Source organism: Mustela nigripes, chromosome 14, assembly GCF_022355385.1.
Source record: "Mustela nigripes isolate SB6536 chromosome 14, MUSNIG.SB6536, whole genome shotgun sequence".
NCBI lineage: Eukaryota > Metazoa > Chordata > Mammalia > Carnivora > Mustelidae > Mustela > Mustela nigripes.
In genome coordinates, this window is record NC_081570.1 from 40,557,943 (window position 1) to 40,576,226 (window position 18,284).

Sequence of the window (18,284 nt, forward strand, 5' to 3'; positions counted from 1 at the left end):
TATTTAAATTTTAAATTATTTAAATTAAAATTTAAATTATAAAGTTTAAATTATAAAATTTATAATTTTATATGTTGTTGAAATTCTCAGTAGTGTGGCTACTGGATTGCAGGGTAGTTCTATTTTTAACTTTTTGATGAACTTCCATACTGTTTTCTACATTGGCTGCACCAGTCTGTATTCTCACCAAGAGTGCAAGAGGGTTCTTTTCTCTCCATATCCTCGCCAACACTTGTTGTTTCTTATTTTTGCTTTCAGTCATTCTGACAGGTGTGAGGTGACATCTTATTGTGGTTTTGATTTGTGTTTCTCTGATGATCAGTGGTGTTGAACATATTTTCATGTGTCTGTCTGCCATCTGGATGTCTTCTTTGGAGAAATGTCTGTCCACGACTTCTGCCTATTATTTATTTATTTGAGAAGGAGAGTGAGAGTGAGAGATGAGAGAGGGAGGGAGGGAGGGACCAAGAAAGAGGGAGAAGCAGACTCCCTGCTGAGCAGGGAGTCCAATGCAGGGGTCAATCTCAGGACCCCAAGATCGTGACCTGAGCTGCGGTCAGATAAGCTTAAGGGACTGAGCCACCCATATGCCCCTGCCTGTTTTTTAATTAGACTATTTGTTTTTTGGGAGTTGAGTTGTATAAGTTCTTTATATATTTTGGATATAACCCTTTATCAGATGTCTTCTTTCATTCTGTAGGTAGCCTTTTAGTTTTGTTGATTGTTTCCTTTGCTGTGCAGAGCTTTATTATTATAATTATAATTTTAAAATTTAAACTCTAGTTAGTTGACATACTGTTCAATATTGGCTTCAGGAATAGAGTTCAGTGGTTCATCATTTGAATATAGCACCTGGCTCTGAGCATAACAAGTGTCCTCCTTAATTCCTATCACTCATCTGTCTCACCCCTCACTGCCCTCCCTCTATCAACCCTCAGTTTGTTTTCTATAGGTAAGAGTCTCCCATGATTTGTTTTACCCCACCTCTCTTTTCTTTCCCCCTTCTGAATGTTCATCCATTTTGTTTCTTAAATTCCACATATGAGGGAAGTCATATAGTATTTTTCTCTCTGTGTGCAGAAGCTTTTTATTTTGATGTAGTCCCAATAGCTTATTTTTGCTTTCCTTTTTCTTGCTGCAGGAGACATAGCTGGAAAAATGTTGCTATAGCTAATGTCAGAGAAATTATTGGCTGTACTCTAGAATTTTTATGGTTTCAGGTCTCACATTTAGGTCTTTAATCCATTTTGAATTTATTTGTGTGTGATGAGGGAAAGTGGTCTGGCTTCATTCTTTTTCATGTGACAGTCCAGTTTTCCCAACATCATTTGTTGAAGAGATTGTCTTTTTCTCATTGTATATTCTTTCATCCTTTGTTGAAGATTAATTGGCCAAATAATTGTGAGTTTACTTCTGGGTTTTCTGTTCTATTTCATTGATCTATGTGTCTTTTTTTTTTTTTTTTGGCTTAAAACATTAGGCATTTATTTTTCTCAAGTAACAAGTCTTGAATACGTCGTAAGTTTTTACTTTCAACATCAAGTGGTCACATATCTAAGGGATGAATAAAGGATTTATCACAGTTATTGCATAACATATTTCTCACATAGGTCTATTCAGATGCTTTCTCCCATTCTTTACATTCAGTTTTTCTCTTCAGTTAACATTTGCTTGTAGGCCTTAAAGAATGAGAGTTCACTAAAAACTATTGCACATGGACATTACTAGGAGTTTTATCCAGCATGAGTGCTCTCCTGATGCAGCCAAAGGGTTGAGAACTTACTGAGAACACGTCCACTGACATTGCATCAATAGGGTTTTTTGCCAATATGAACTCTCTTTTGCACAGTAAGATTACATCTTACACTGAAGGTTTTCCCACATTGATCATATTCATAGGGTTTCTCTCCAGTGTGAGTTCTTCTGTGTATTGTAAGGGATACATGCCTCCTAAAAGCTTTTCACACTCAGTATACCGAAGCGTTTCTTTTCCCTGGTGTGCTTTTTCATGTCTCCTATGAGATCTATGGGATAGGAGACCACCAAAGGTTCTCCCACATTCCTTACACTTATATTGTTTCATTCTCATGTGAATTTTCTTGTGCAAAGTAAGGAAAGATTTCACTCTGATGGCTTTCCCACATTGACTAAATGTGAAAGGTTTCTTTCCAGTGTGAATTCACACATGTTCTTTAAGGCATGAATGATCCCTGAAGGCTTTCCCATAGTCATGGCATGTACCTCGTTTCTCTCCAGCATGCATTTTCTTGTGCACATTAAGACTACAGCTCATTTTGGGGGCCTGGGTGGCTCGCTGAGTTAAGCCTCTACCTTCCGTTCTGGTCATGATCTCAGGGTCCTGGGATCAAGCCCCGCATCAGGCTCACTGCTTGGCAAGGAGCCTGCTTCCCACCCACTCTGTGCCTGCCCCTCTGCCTACTTGTGATCTCTGTCTGTAAAATAAATAAATAAATAAATAAATAATCTTAAAAAAAAACAAAAAACACTATAGCTCATTCTAAAAGTTCTCCCACACTGATCACACTTGTAAGGTTTCTCTCCAGTATGTATCCACAGGTGTGTCTTCAGGTATGACGGACTACTTAATGCTTTTCCACAGTGGCTATCCTCAACACATTTCTCTGCAGTGTGGGTTGTCTTATGTTGTGTAAGGTATGAAAGACTACTGAAGGTTTTCCCACAATCATTGCAGGCATAGGGCTTCTCTCTGTTATATATTATCTTGTGCATGGTAAGCCTAGAGCTTCTACTGAAGGTTTGCTGCACTGATCACATTTGTAGGGTTTGTCTCTTTTTTTTTTTTAATTTTTATTTTATTTTGTAGGGTTTGTCTCTTGAGTGAATTCCTTCATCTTGTCTTAGAAGTGAACTATCTCTGAAGGTTTTACCACACTCTGAAGGTTTTTCAAAGGGCTTCCCCCCAGTATGAATTCTCTTGTGCCATGTAAGATAAGAGGATGAACTCTTAAAATGATTTTTAAGAGGCAATGATTTAAAATGATTTTTTAAATCATTTAAAATGATTTTTTCCACTGTGGGTTCTTAAGTGCAATACAATGGATGAATGGTTCTGTAATACCTTACCACACTGGCTACATTGAAAAGATTTCTCTCTAATCCAAGCTTTTTCATGCTTAAGTTAGAAGATTGAATTTAAGACTTTCCTAGAGTCAGTGCATTCATAGGATTTCTCTTTTGTATGTTGTCTCTTTTGTACAGCTAAGAAAGAACTGATGAAGGCATTTTTATAATTTTTATAGTTATTGAATTTTTCCCCAGAAAGAATGCTCTCATGAAGGCATTGATGGAGTTTCTCTCCAGGATAAATTCTCTGGTTCCGAATGATGCTAGATTTCATGCTCAAGGCAATTTTATTCTGTTCAGTGGATCTGCCTCCATGAGTTTGCTTCTTCCTCTTGCCACTGAGTGCTTCTGTCTTCAAAATATCTTGTTTATGTTGTGCTTGTTTGGTTTTAAGGAGAACTATCCCATTTGAAGAGCTATCTTGGTGATTTCTTGTCTCTGTTTTCATTTCCTCTTCTTGTTCCATCTGGATAATCAGAGTGGGTTTGCTGAGCTGCTTTTCCAGAATGCCAAGTTTCTGTAGTTCTCCAGCATGACATCTCTGTACAGTTTTCTCTGCTGTGAATTCAACAATGCCCATTCCTCCTGGGGGAAGTCCATGGCCACATCCTCAAAGGTTATTGAGTTCTGTAATGCAGAGTAGATATTTTCCAACTCAGTGATCCTCTCATGGGTACCCCCAGAGTCTAATATAGCAGACAAAAGTGTGGCTGTTATTTTGCTAGTCTGTGAGTAAATATGCCCAGGATGCTCTTCTTGCTTCTGTTGGTCCACTGCAGTCAGATTCAAGACATAGAGAAATGCATAGATCAGTGAGGTAAGGGTTTGAGCAAGGCTGCTGATCACATACTCCTCAGCTATAGCATGCTTTCAATCTCTATGTATCTATTTTTATGCCAGTACAATACTGTTGTAATTACTACTGCTTTGTAATATAACTTGAAATCTGGAATTGTGACATCTCCAGTTTCTTCTCTTATTACATTCTTTAGCAGATTTTTTTTCCCAATGTCATTTCTGACTAATGCTTAGAACTTTATGAAATAATTTTAATTATAATAATTAATGATTTAATATTATATAACTAAGTGATTTAAAACATCTGCTTTATTATGTTATAATTATGTTTTATTATGGTTTTCATATCAAATAAAAGGGAAACAATATCTGTGCTAAAAAAACTACTTATATTAGGCAGCTACCATCTTCAAATTCAGAGCAGGCTATACTTCAAAGAATTTAATTTATTAGAGTACTGGGGAGAAAAATGATTTTGTGGATGTTAGAAAAACAAAGAGTTCCAACAAAAAAATGAAATAAAGATAAAATTGGCAACAGAAACTTTTATCTGGAATTATTTTAAAAATCAGTTTATAAATTAAGTATCAGTGAAAATGTAGAAATATCTATTTTAAAAAGACAAGAAAAAAGAAACTTGCTTCTACTTAAACATCAAAAGTGATGTTGTTGGAATTATAAATTTGAAGAAACACAGAGGTATAGATTACATATTACAAAGGAATTTTAAATAACTTTAAGAAAAGACAATTGAAAAGAATACTAATTCATTTGTGACTATCTTCTCTCATTCTGTGGGTTGCCTCTTTGTTTCGTTGACTGTTTCCTTTGGTGTGTAGAAGATTTTGATCTTGATGAAGTCCCAAAAATTCATTTTTGCTTTTGTATCCTTTGCCTTTGGAGACATGTTTTGAAAGAAGCTGCTGTGGCCTGTGTCAAGGAGGTTACTGCCTATGTTCTCCTCTAGGATTTTGATAGATTCCTGCCTCATGTTCAGGTCTTTTATCCATTTGAAGTTTATTTTTGTGTGTGGTGTAAGAGAATGGTTGAGTTTCATTCTTCTATACATAGCTGTCCAATTTCCCCAGCACCACTTATTGAAGAGACTGTCTTTTTTCCACTGTATATTTTTTCCTGCTTTGTCAAAGATTAGTTGGCCATATCGTATGGAGCACTGGGTGTGGTGCATAAACAATGAATCTTGGAACACTGAAAAAAAATTAAATTAAAAATAAATAAATTAAATAAAGGATATTTCAGAATTTTAAAAAAGAATACTAATTCAACATACTTTAATAAATTTTAACAATGTCATATGACATAATTAGTATATGCATTGAGGAAAGCACATGGGAATTAAAAAGACTTAGTAAGCATCTCAGTATTAAATTTAACCAATGAGCTTCAGGATGATGAGAACAATTATTTCAAACTAAAAATGAAACAGAAATTATGTTTTTAGTACATTGCTAACATCTCTTAACTCAAAGTTAATTTATCTGAGTTTCAGAACATAGAAACCATATGATTTTTTTCAGTCATTGCATTTAAAAAATGTTTTATATGTTAAACAGAAAAATAAAGGAAAAACACCCACAGTGTTTTGTTTAAAGCATGTCATAAAGGATTATGATTTTTAAGTAGTTTCATAAATGGTAGAAACACTTGGCAGGTGTTCTCAGAAATATTATTTACCAAAATTTGACCAAACTGGAAAGCAGAAGTCCTTCATTCTTCTTAACCTCTGTGAAACAAAAATCAACCAAAGTTCAAAAGAGCCACCAAGTTACAGAAAATGTAGGTTTGATTATAATAGGATAAGCATACTCAAAAAAGCGTTGGATATAGCAAATAAAAGATTTGGAATAGTTATTCATTTTATTAAAAAGGCAAAAAAAAGAGCAGTTTTGAATTTATTCAAGAAAAGAAAAAATCCTATTTTCATTAAAATTGGCAATAGCTATGATCTTTCAGAACATCTTGAAAGAACTTCACTCAGATCTACAAAATAATGTTTATTTTTTAAAAAGATTTTATTTAGGGGCACCTAGGTGGCTCAGTGGGTTAAAGCCTCTACCTTTGGCTCAGGTCATGATCCCAGGGTCCTGGGATCAAGCCCCATATCAGGCTCTCTGCTCCTTGGGGAGCCTGCTTCCTCTTCTCTCTCTCTGCCTGCCTCTCTGCCTACTTATGATCTCTGTCTGTCAAATAAATAAACAAAATCTTTAAAAAAATTTTTATTTATTCATTTATGAGAGAGAGAGATCACAAGTAGGCAGAGTAGCAAGCAGAGGTAGTGAGAGAGAAGTAGGCTCCCTGCTGAGCAAGGAGCCTGATGAGGGACCAGACCCCAGACCCTGGGATCATGACCTGAGCCAAAGGCATATGCTTAAGCGACTCAGCTACTCAGGTGCCCCAAAATAGTAAGTTTCTAAGGCCAAATGGAAGATGTCATGAAAAAATCAAAAGTCATATATGATGAATTTAAATTGATGTGGCAAAGATGAATCACAAAAGAGGTATCTAAAGTAAAAAATACTCTGAAAAGAAATAAAATGTTAATCTAGAATGTGATCTATAGTCAACACCACATTTGAGTTATTAAATGCTATTCAAATGATGCAAATATATCAAAAAGAGTAATCACTACATTTATTGGAAAATTCATGGCAGTCTCCTAACAAGTCAGATATATTATTAAAAGCTAGAAAAACTATAACTTTCTCATAAATATCTTTTTTTCAAAGACTTATTTATTTATTTATTTATTTATTTATTTGACAGGTAGCAATCACAAGTAGACAGAGAGGCAGGCAGAGGGAGAGAGGAGGAAGCAGGCTGATCCCAGGACCCTGGGATCATGACCTGAGCTGAAGGCAGAGGCTTTAACCCACTGAACCACCCAGTCGCCCCATATCTTCTTTTTTTTTTAACTACAGAAATGAAGTATCAAAGGGAAACAAAGGAACGTTTTTCACAAATGTAGAATTTTCTTCCGTCGGATTTAAAATTGAAAGCCAAAAAGTCTTATCCCAGATAAAGAAGATAAGAAAACTAACAGTTAATTTTGCATGCTCCTTAATGAGATGGAATATTCATCATCAAAATTGAACTTTCATAAGCCTTCTCCTTCAAGTTCCTTAAATAAAAGAAAGAAGTGTTCCACAGATGATCAAATGGTCATAATAAGTGTTGGTAAGCTTTAGATCACAATGATTTTCCTCTAATAGAGTATGCATTGTTAGTATTTTTATTATGTTATTTATTAATACTCTAAGGTTTGAACAAGTAGTCTGTAGGCTATGTCTTTGTCCAACAATTTCACAGGCTATACTTTTGACAGTAAAGCAGTCATACAATTTTCATTATTTAGGCTTATGTCATTACACTGAAATATATCCCAGATTGTAGAGAAAAGTTTCTGAAGACATATTTCTCTGTGCATAATATAAAAAAAACTGTCATGAAGAATATGAACACCTGAGACTGCCATACTTATCTTGAGTGAGAAATGAAGGATCAAAGTAGTTTTCCCCACTCCCCAGAACTTCTTTCAGTTTTATGTGTGATGGTACTGTACATAACAGGGACCTCTTTAAATAAGAGGTTAAGCAGAGTGTAAGGGAATCTCATAGTGAAGTTGTAACAAGTTTCCTTTCTAGCAACAAATTATTTCTCTTTTGAAAAAAATATTTGGAACAATTTTGAAATGCTTATGACCATTTCTCTTTCATTACACTAAACATAATACAGTTTCCCCTACAGTTAAGCTGGCAGTGCCCCTTTACCCCTTTAGTGTACATTTGATAACATAGAAGGTTAAAGTAGGTTTGTTTAGTAGGCCAGATGAGTTCCAGGAGAGATTTTCTTTTTTTCCCTGTCACTTACTCTTAAGTTATCTTACACTGATTGGAAAAGGGAATGAAAATGCTCCCCTCTCTTTTGAATGAACATACAAAGAAGACCAAACAAGATTTAATTAGTTCTGTATTTCAGTTTTACAATGATAAAATCCAAATCACACAGAATATACATGTGAGAGATGAAAAGTTGAGCATGGTACCCTAAATCCAGCTTCCCTTGCACAAAGTATATGCCTGGAGCAGCACTGCTTCTCTTGGACCCTCCTTCTACCTTTAAAAAATACCCATGAAGACCTTTGTTTCCTGCATCCAAGGAGAGAGGATTACATAGGGCATGTATACCAGGGGAAAGGAATCATATTCGTGTTCTTAGTAGCATAATTTTTAGATATTTTTATGCTAAAAGAGCATCTGTCTCTGTTGACCTTGAGATGTATTTCAAAACCTTCTGTTAACTTTGCCTTTGCAGGTGCCATACCCCATTACTTCCTCCTGATTCTTGAAGGTTTTGGTGGTGGTGGAGTGTAATAAAAGCATTCTGCACCTAGAACTCATAGAACTAAAACTTATAAACTAAAAGAGTTTACCATCTAGTGGGAGAGAAAATTTCCCAGCGACAGGAGTTCCTGAATTTCCTTAAAGAAAAGGGGTTTAAGAATTAGCCAGGTGGTGGGTATCATGGAGGGCACGTATTGCATGGAGCACTGGGTGTGGTGCATAAACAATGAATTCTGTTCCGCTGAAAAGAAATAATAAAAAAAAAGAATTAGCATTCTCGGGGTGCATGGGTGGCTCAGTTGGTTAAGCGTCTGCCTTTAGCTGAGGTCATGATCTCAGGATCCTGGGATCCAGCCCCACGTTGGGCTCCCTGCTCAGCAGAGAGTCTGCTTCTCCCTCTCCTTCTGCCTCTCCTCCAACCCCTGCTCATGTTTGCTCTCTCTGTCCCTCTCTCAAATAAATAAAATCTTTTTTTAAAAAGAATTAACATTCTTATGGGAATTGAGGCATTCTCATTAGAAGTGAGGCTTAAGGTATGAAATGTACAGGGTCATTTGAAATTAAGGATAGTGGTAGATGGGGTTGAAAACTTGAGCAAAATGAAGAAAGATCAGAATATCCTCAGTGGAGAATAAGGAATTAAAAATCTGCATAATTCATTGAATTTAGTTTATGTCATTAAAAAATAGGCAAAGCAGAAGTCATCAGAGAAATAATTGTTTCTAAAGCCTCTGACTACCCATATAAGCCTTTCAATCATAGAACCTTATTTTTATTTATTATTGAGAATAAGAATTCTCATTCTTCATGTTAGTTATGTTCTATAAAGTTGCTGTGAACACGGAATTAACAAATACTGAACTGTTGCTCTCAGAAAAATACAGGGTTAGGTCCCTGCAAGCTTTTGATTACGTTTTTGTCAACCAGTAAATACACAGTTTTGTTTTATGTGTGTTTTTTATTTAAAGACGCCTTATAAGGGATTGTTAGTTGATTCATTAACATTGAACTCTGCCAATAGCAGCACTATAACTCATAGCTGAATGAAAATTATCTACCACACACATTTTTTTCTGTAAGGCACATCACAGCCTTCATGCACTTAGGAACACTAGACAGTGTTTTGCATTATGCTTCAGGGCTATTTTGAACAGTGAAATCACCGACAAAAAGTACAAAAATGCAAAAACGATAGCACAAAAAGGGTAATTATTGACAGTATGAGATCTACAATAAAAAGGCAGAATGTTGCTTTGTTTGACCTTAGCTAAAAACATGCACATCGACTGAAATTTTTCACCACTCTGCTCATTCATGTGCTCGTAAATAACTATAAAAGCACTATGAGTATTGATTTTGGGGTTACAAATAAGTTTCATTGAGTAAACGAATTCACCAATATGTAATCCACAAATAATGAGGATCAACCATAATTACTTCAGCAAAGTTTCAGATCCACCTCTCATTGCAGAATTTAAATTGGTTCTCAAAGAAAACAAAAAAATCTCCCAGAGACTCTATTTATTTTTAAATATGTAGTCTTTAATTTCATTTTCATTGTGTTCAAATTTTCCTTTTCCATTGCTTCTTTTAAAATATGATTTAAGTTTCTACTTTTAAAAACTGCTGTATTGAAGAATAATTGAAATTCATATTTATGATGATTTAGACAAAGTTTTGACATACATACACATGAAAATCACCACAATCAAGATAATGGGCATATTCATTACCCCCAAAAGTTTTTGTATACCCTTTTGTAATCCCTCCACATCTTTCACTGTTCCCCATCTCTTAGCAACCATTCATCTGCTTTTTGTCACTATAGATTAGTTTGCATTTTCTAGAGTTTTATATAAATGGGATCATATAGTATGTAATCTCTCTCTTTTTTTGCTTCTTTCATTCAGCAGAATTATTTTAAAATTTATCCGTGTTGTGTGTATCAGTAGATTATTTCTCTTTATTGCTCAGAGTATTCCATTGTTTGAATATACTACAATTTGTTTATCTGTTGGTAGACACTTGGCTTGTTTCCAGTTTGTAATGGTTTTCTCTTGCTGATTAACAAATTACTACAATTTTAGCTGCTTAGAACAACACTCGTGTTAGTTTTTAGGTAGGTCTAGGTCTATAGCAGAAGTCTAGTTACAGGGTAGCCAGATTTCTCTGCTTATGATATTGTAAGGCTGAAATCAAGATGTCAGGTAGGCTGCTTTCCTTTTTGGTGGTTCTGGTGAAAAAAATCTGCTTCAAAGTTAATTCAGGTTGTTAACTGAATTCAATTCCTTCTAGTTGTAGGACTGAGGTCCTCATTTTCTTGCTGGCTGTCCTTTAAGGGCTGCTCTCAGCTGCTAGAGGCTACTCTCATTTCTTGCTACATGGCTCCCTCTAGAGAATTTGCCACCTACAAATGCCCCTGAAGCTTCAAACCTCTGACTTTTCTGGTGTCTGAACTGTAGGCCCAGATTTTTTTTTCATGTTTTTATTTAAATTTAAATTTTAAATTTTATTTAAATTAACATACACTGTGATATTGTTTTCAGGAGTAGAATTTAGTGATTCATCACTTAAATCTAACATCCAGTGCTCATCACAACAAGTACCCTCCTTAATACCCAGCACTCATTTATTCCCCCCACTTCCCAATGTCCCATCTGACCACCCTCAGTTAGATTGCTCTCTATAATTAAGAGTCTTTTTCCTGGTTTGCCTCCCTCTCTTTTTCCCCCCTCCCTTATGTTCATCTGTTTTGTTTCTGAAATTCCACACACTTGTGAAATCATACAGTATTTTTCTCTGACTGATTTTGCTTAGTGTAATACACTCTGGCTTTATCCACTTCGTTGCAAATGGCAACATTTCATTCCTTTTAATGGCTGAGTAATATTCATCTATGTATGTGAATATTATATATAACCCACATCTGCTTTATGCATTCATCAGTCAGTGGACATTTGGGCTCTTTCCATAATTTGGCTTTTGAAGATAATGCTTCTATAAACATCAGGGTGCCATCAAAAGAAATGAAATCTTGCCATTTGTGACGACGTGGATGGAACTAGAGGGTATTATGCTTAGCGAAATAAGTCAATTGGAGAAAGACAACTGTCATATGATCTCCCTGATATGAGGAAGTGGAGATGCAGCATGGGTTTGGAGGGTAGGAAAAGAATAAATGAAACAAGATGGGATCGGGAGGGAGACAAACCATAAGTGACTCTTTAATCTCACAAAACAAACTGAGGGTTGCTGGGGGGAGTGGGGTTGGGAGAGGGGGGTGGAGTTATGGACATTGGGGAGGGATTGTGCTATGGTGAGTGCTGTGAAGTGTGTAAACCTGGAGATTCACAGACCTGTACCCCTGGGGATAAAAATACATTATAGTTTTATAAAAAAAATTTTAAAAATTTTAATAAAAAACATCAGGGTGCATGTGCCCCTGTGGATTAGTATTTTTTAGACTTTAGGTAAATACCTAGTATTGCAATTGCTGGGTCATAAGGTAGTTCTAGAAGATTTTAATTTTAAAAAAATTTTGCATTTTGAAAATGCTAATATAATTAACATATGGTGTCATTTTAGTTTTGGGTGTAAAATGTAGTGACTCAACAACTCTATATATTATTCAGTGCATATCACAATAAATATACTATTAATCCCCTTCTCCTATTTCAGCCATCCCCTACCAACCTCCCCTCTGGTAACTACCAGTTTGTTCTGTATGTTAAAGAGGCTGGGGTTTTTGTGTTTGTTTTTTGTTTTGAGGGGTTTTTTTGGTCTCTTCTTTTTTTTTAAAGTAGGCTCCACACCTAGCCCAGAGCTCAAGACAAGGCCTACACTCACAACCCTGAGATCAAGACCTAAACTGAATCTGATGCTTAACCAAGAGTCAGATGCTTAACCACCTGAGCCACCCAGGCATGCCTGTTTATCTCTTCTTTTCTTTGTTCATTTATTCTGTCTTTTATTTTTATTTATTTATTTATTTATTTTAGATTTTAAAAATTTATTTATTTGACAGACAGAGATCACAGGTAGACAGAGAGGCAGGCAGAGAGAGAGGAAGGGAAGCAGGCTCCCTGCTGAGCAGAGAGCCCAACGTGGGGCTCGATCCCAGGACCCCGGGATCACGACCCAAGCCAAAGGCAGAGGCTTTAACCCACTGAGCCACCCAGGTCCCCCCATTTGTTTTGTCTTTTAAATTCTACATATGAGTGAAATCATTTGGTATTTGTCTTTCTCTGATTGACTTATTTTACTTAACAGTACATCCTCTGGATCCATCAGCTGTGTTGCAAATGGCAAGATTTCATTCCTTTTTATGGCTGAGTACATTCCACTGTGCATGTGTCTTACAGCTTTTTTTTTTATTTAATTACTATAATTGATGATGTTACTTTAGGTTCAGGTGTACAACTTCACTAAGTTTGACAAGTTTATACATTATACTATGTTCACGAGTATAGCTACCATCTGTCCCATCACATAGCTATTAGAATATCATTGAGTATATTCCTTATGCTCTGATTTTTATTCCCGTGACTTACTCATTCCATGACTGGAGGCCTGTATCTGCCTTTCCCATTCATCCATTTTACCCAACTTCCCACCCCCTTCCCCTCTGACAATCATTAATTGTTCATTGTACTTATAGTTCTGATTCTATGTTTTATTTATTCACTCTTTCAGATTCCATTTATGAGTAGAATTATATGGTATATATCTTTCTCAGTCTGATTTAATTCATTTAGCATAATATCCTTTAGGTCCATCTGTGTTGTCTTAAATGGCATGATCTCATCCTTTATATGGCCATGTAATATTCCATCATATATATACACCACATTTTATGTATTCATTTGTCTACTGATGGACATTTAGGTTGCTTCCATATCTTGGCTGTTGTACATCATACTGAAATAAACTTGGGGGTGCATCTGTCTTCTGTAATTAGTGTTTTCATTTTCCGTGGGTAAATGCCCAAAGGTAGAGTTGTGGGAATGTATGGTAATTCTTTTTGTAATTTTGTGAGGAACCTCCATACTGTTTTCCACAGTGGTTTTACCAATTTACATTCCTACCAACAGTGCACCAGGGTTCCTTTATCTCCATATCCTTGCCAACATTTGTTTCTTGTCTTCTTAATTTTAACAATTCCAACAGGTGTCAGGTGATATCTCATTGTAGTTTTGATATACATATCCCTGATGATGAGTGATGTTGAGCATCTTTTCATGTGTCTTTCGGTATACCATATCTTCATCCATGCATCTATTGACAAACACTTGGGCTGCTTCCATAGTTTGGCTCCTGAAGCTAATGTTGCAGTAAACATAGGGGTGCATGTATCCCTCTTAATTAGTGTTTTTGTATCTGGGGGGTAAATACCCAGTAGTGCAGACACTGGATCAAAGTGTAATTCTATTTTTAACTTTTTGAGGTAGCTCTATACTGTTTTCTGAAGTGGCTGCACTAGCTGTATTCCCACCAACAGTGCAAGAGGGTTCTTTTTTCTCCACATCCTTGCCAGTACTTGTTGTTTCTGGTGTTTTGTGTTTCACCATTCTGACAAGTGAGGTGATATCTCCTTGTGGTTTTGATTTACATTTCCCTAATGATCAGTGGTATTAAGCATCTTTTCATGTGTCTGTTGCCCATTAGGATGTCATCTTTGGAGAAATGTCTGTTCATGTCTTCTGCCCATTTATAATTGAAATATTTGGTTTTAGGGTGTTGAGTTGTTATCAGTTCTTTCTATATTTTAGATACTAACCCTTTATTGATATGTCATTTGCAAATGATCTTCTCTCATTCTGTAGGTTGCCATTTAGTTTTGTTGATTATTTCCTTTGCTCTGCAGAAGCTTTTTATTTTGATGTAGTTTCAATAGCTTATTTTTCTTGCCTCAGGAGACATATCTGGAAAAATATTTCTAGAGCCAATGTCAGAGAAATGCTGCCTCTGCTCTCTCCTGGAATTTTTATGGTTATAGGTCTCATTTATAGGTCTTTAATCCATTTTGAACTTATTTTTGTATATAATCAAAGAAAGTGGTCCAGCTTCATTCTTTTGCATGTGGCTGTCCAGTTTTCCCAACATCATTTGTTGAAGAGATTGTCTTTTTCTCATTGTATATTCATTCCTTATTTGTTGAAGGTTCATTGATCATATAATTATGAATTTATTTCTGGGTTTTCTCATCTGTTCTGTTGATCTATGTGTCTATTTTTATGCTGTACCATACTATTAAAATCACTACGGCTTTGTAATATAATTGGAAGTCCAGAATTGTGATGTCTCATTTTGCTTTTTTTTGTTTTTCAAAATTGCTTTTGCCTTCAGGGTCTTTTGTGGCTCTGTACAAATTTTAGGATTGTTGGTTCTAACTCTCTGAAAAATGCTGTTGGTATTTTGGTAACAATTGTATTAAATTTGTTCAAAGGGATATATACATCCTGATATTCATAGTAGCATTATCTACAATAGCCAAATTATGGAAACAACCACATGTCCATTGACTGATGAATGGATAAAGAAGAGGTAGTATATATGTATATATGTATGTATGTATGTATATACACACACATATATAAAAATATATAATGGAATATTATTCAGCCATAAAAAAGAAGGAAATATTGTTATTTGTAATGATATGGATGGAGCTAGAGAGTATTTTACTAAGTGAAGTAAGTCAGAGAAAGATAAGTATTGTATGATTCCACAAATATGTAGAATTTAAGAAACAAAACAAATGAGTGAAGGGAAAGAGAGAGAGACACACACAAACTAAGAAACAGTCTGTTAGCTGTGGAGAACAATGTGATGGCTACCAGAATGGAAGCGGGTAGGCGGGGAGGGTTAAATAGATGGTGGGGATTAAGGAGTGCACTTGTTGTGATGAGCACCAGGAAGTGTTGAATCACTATATTTTATGCCTGAAACTAATATTATACTGAATGTTAACTTTCTAGAATATAAATAAAAACTTAAAAAAAGAAACAATCCTATGTTTTTTATCCTTTCTCTTATTGATGAGACATATTGTTTTATCTATATTGAACCACCCTTGCATCCCCAGAGTAAATTCCACTTGATCTTGATCATCATAACTGATTTTTTAATGTATTGTTGGATTCAGTTTGCTAATATTTTGCTGGGATTTTTCATCGATATTCATCAGAGATATTGGCTTATAGTTCTTCTTTTTTGGTGATTTCTTTATCTGGTGTTGGAATCAGGGTAATGCTGGCCTCATAGAAAGAATTTGGAAGTTTTCCTTCCATTTCTATTTTTTTGAATAGTTTGAGAAGAAATAGGTATTTGTTCTCTGTAAATGTTTGGTAGAATTTACCTGTGAAGCTGCCTGATCCTGGACCCTTAGTTTTGGGGAGTTTTTTTTTATTACTGATTCAATTGCATTGCTGGTAATAGATCTATTCAAATTTTCTATTTCTTCCTACTTTAGTTTTGGCAGATTATATATTTCTAGGACATTATCCATTTTGTCTGAGTTGTTCAGTTTTTTGGCATATAGGTTTTCATAACACTCAGTTATAATAGTTTGTATTTCTGTGGTGTTCATTGTTATTTCTCCTCTTTTATTAGTGATTTTATTTGGGTCCTTTCTCTTTCTCCCTTTTGCTAGCTCTTTCTCTTTCTCTTTTGAAAAGTCTGTCTAAAGGTTTATCAATTTTGTTGATCTTTTCAAAGAACCAGTTCCTGTTTTCATTGGTCTGTTCTATTGTGGTTTTTTGTTTTTGTTTTGTTTTGTTTTTAGTTTCTATATCACTTATTTTTGCTCTAATATTATTATGTCTTTTCCTTTTGCTGGTTTTGGGTTTTGTTTGTTCTTTTTCTAGCTCCTTTAGACATAAGGTTAGATTTTTTTTTCACAAATAAGATTTTTTATTTGTCACCATTGAATGTCTGAATTTTAAACAGATTCTTGGACTGGTGGCTCATATCCATCAGCTTGTTCCACTTTAGCACCAGTCTCATCCCCAGTAGCTTTTCCAGAACTACTACCTTCACCATGAAGCTCCATGAGCTTTCCCAATTCAAACTTGGGCTTCTTCAGCATTTTTACTTTTCTAACAAAGATATCATGGAGCGGATAAATAGACTGACAAGCTTTTTCTATATCATTTCCAATGCTGTCTGGAATCAATTTTTTGACCACTTCTTTCAAGTCATTTGCCTGAACCTCTCGGGTCATGATCTCCATCATCTTTTTCCGAATTTGGTGGACCTGTTGATGCTGAGCGTGAGAGGTCTTCCAAATCTGATTATTGCGTTTTTTAGTAAAACCAACCCAAAATAGACGAAGCAAATAACCATCAGTAGTCTTGACGTCAACATGAGCTTCAATCATGGTCTGCTATTTTTTGACCATGGAGCACATTTTGTCCCGGGGAAGATCCATGCCATGGAAATTGGTCAGGCAGTTTTTGCCCTGAACATCCTCAGTAATTAGCTTGAATTTTCTGAATGCAGCTTCATCATTCTGCAGATCAGCAAGACTCACTTCAAAAACACGACCCTTGAAGCCATCAGAAGCGATTTTGTTTCCTTGAGTTCTTGTGACTAATGTTTTTCCAATATTTCTTATATTACACATAGATGGTGCTTTCACATCATACCAATCTTTCTTAGAAAATGGATCAACCACTTTCTTCTTGGCTCCCTTTTTGCCGCCTTTCGTAAGGCGCTTGTTTTTGCCGACCGCCATGGTGCTGCTCAGGGAGCCAAAAGGCAAGGTTAGATTTTTTATTTGAGATTTTTCTTTCCTCTTAAGGTAAACCTACGTTGCTATTTACTTTCCTCTTAGAATTGTTTTTGCTGTATCCCAAAGATTTGGGATTGTTGTATTTTCATTTTCATTTGTTTCCCTCTAATCTTTAATTTCTTCTTTTAGTTTGTGGTTGACCCATTCATTGTTTAGTAACATGTTATTTAACCACCATGTATTTGTGGTCCTTCCAGATTTTTTCATGGTTAATTTCTAGTTTTACAGCATAGTGGTCAGAAAAGATGCATGATATGACTTTGATATTTTTCAATTTTGAGACTTATCTTATGGCCTAATATTTTATCTCTTCTGGAGAATGTCTTATGTGCACTTGAAAAGAATGTGTATTCTGCTGCTTTAGGATGGAATGTTCTGAATGTATGTGTTAACTCCATTTGGTCCAGTGTGTCATTTAAAACCACTGTTTCCTTGTTTATTTTCTGTTTGGGTGATCTGTCCATCAGTGTAAGTGGGGAGTTAAAGTCCCCTACTATTATTATATTATTATCAATTATTTTCTTTATTTTGCTATTACCTGTTTTGTGTATTTGGGTGCTTTCATATTGGATGCATAAATATTTATAATTGTTACATCTTCTTAATAGATTGTTCTGATATAGTGTCCTTCTTTTCTCTTGTTACAATCTTTGTTTTAAAGTCTATTTTGTCCAGTATAAGTATTGTTACTCTGGCTTTCTTTTGACATCCATTTGCATGAAGAATGTTTCTCCATATCCACACTTGCAGTCTTTAGGTGTCTTTTGTTCTGAAATAAGTCTCTTATAGGATGCCTATAGATGGGTCTTTTTTTTTTTAATCCACTTTTTCACCCTATGTCTTTTGATAGGAGCAGTTAGTCCATTTACAGTCAAAGTAATTATTGATAGATATATATTTAATTGCCATTTTTTATTGTTTTATGGTTGTTTCCATAGATTTTCTAGACGCTTTCTTCTCTCTTCCATGTGTTGTTGGCTTTCTGTAGTGATATACTTGGATTCTTTTTTATTTTTTGCATATCTATTACAAGTTTTTTACCACCTGGATTGTTTTGTTTTCTATTTCATTGGTTTTTACTTTAGTTTTTAATATCCTTTTTCTTCTGTTTATTTTAGGCTTAATCTGCTTTACTTTAGTTTTTAAGGTTTTCCACACATTTTCCCCTAATATTGCAGGTGTTGGTGTAAAATTTCACCTAAGTTCTGGTTTAGTGGCATCCCACAAAT

General features: G+C 35.2%; 2 protein-coding genes across 2 annotated transcripts; both read right to left on the reverse strand.

Annotated features, from left to right (window-relative positions):
- Window positions 1–16,203: 16,203 nt before the first annotated feature.
- On the reverse strand, window positions 16,204–16,641 carry LOC132001742 (small ribosomal subunit protein eS1-like). Its single transcript, XM_059376581.1, has one exon. The coding sequence runs from the start codon at window positions 16,639–16,641 to the stop codon at window positions 16,204–16,206; it is 438 nt and encodes a 145-aa protein (XP_059232564.1).
- Window positions 16,642–16,647: 6 nt separating this feature from the next.
- Window positions 16,648–16,998, reverse strand: LOC132001743 (small ribosomal subunit protein eS1-like). The gene has a single exon (XM_059376583.1). The coding sequence runs from the start codon at window positions 16,996–16,998 to the stop codon at window positions 16,648–16,650; it is 351 nt and encodes a 116-aa protein (XP_059232566.1).
- Window positions 16,999–18,284: the final 1,286 nt, after the last annotated feature.

What these genes read in the sequence shown, in the direction of transcription:
- LOC132001742 (XM_059376581.1), bottom strand. Translation starts at nt 16,641, where the DNA reads ATGATTGAAGCTCATGTTGACGTCAAGACTACTGATGGTTATTTGCTT.
- LOC132001743 (XM_059376583.1), bottom strand. Translation starts at nt 16,998, where the DNA reads ATGGCGGTCGGCAAAAACAAGCGCCTTACGAAAGGCGGCAAAAAGGGA.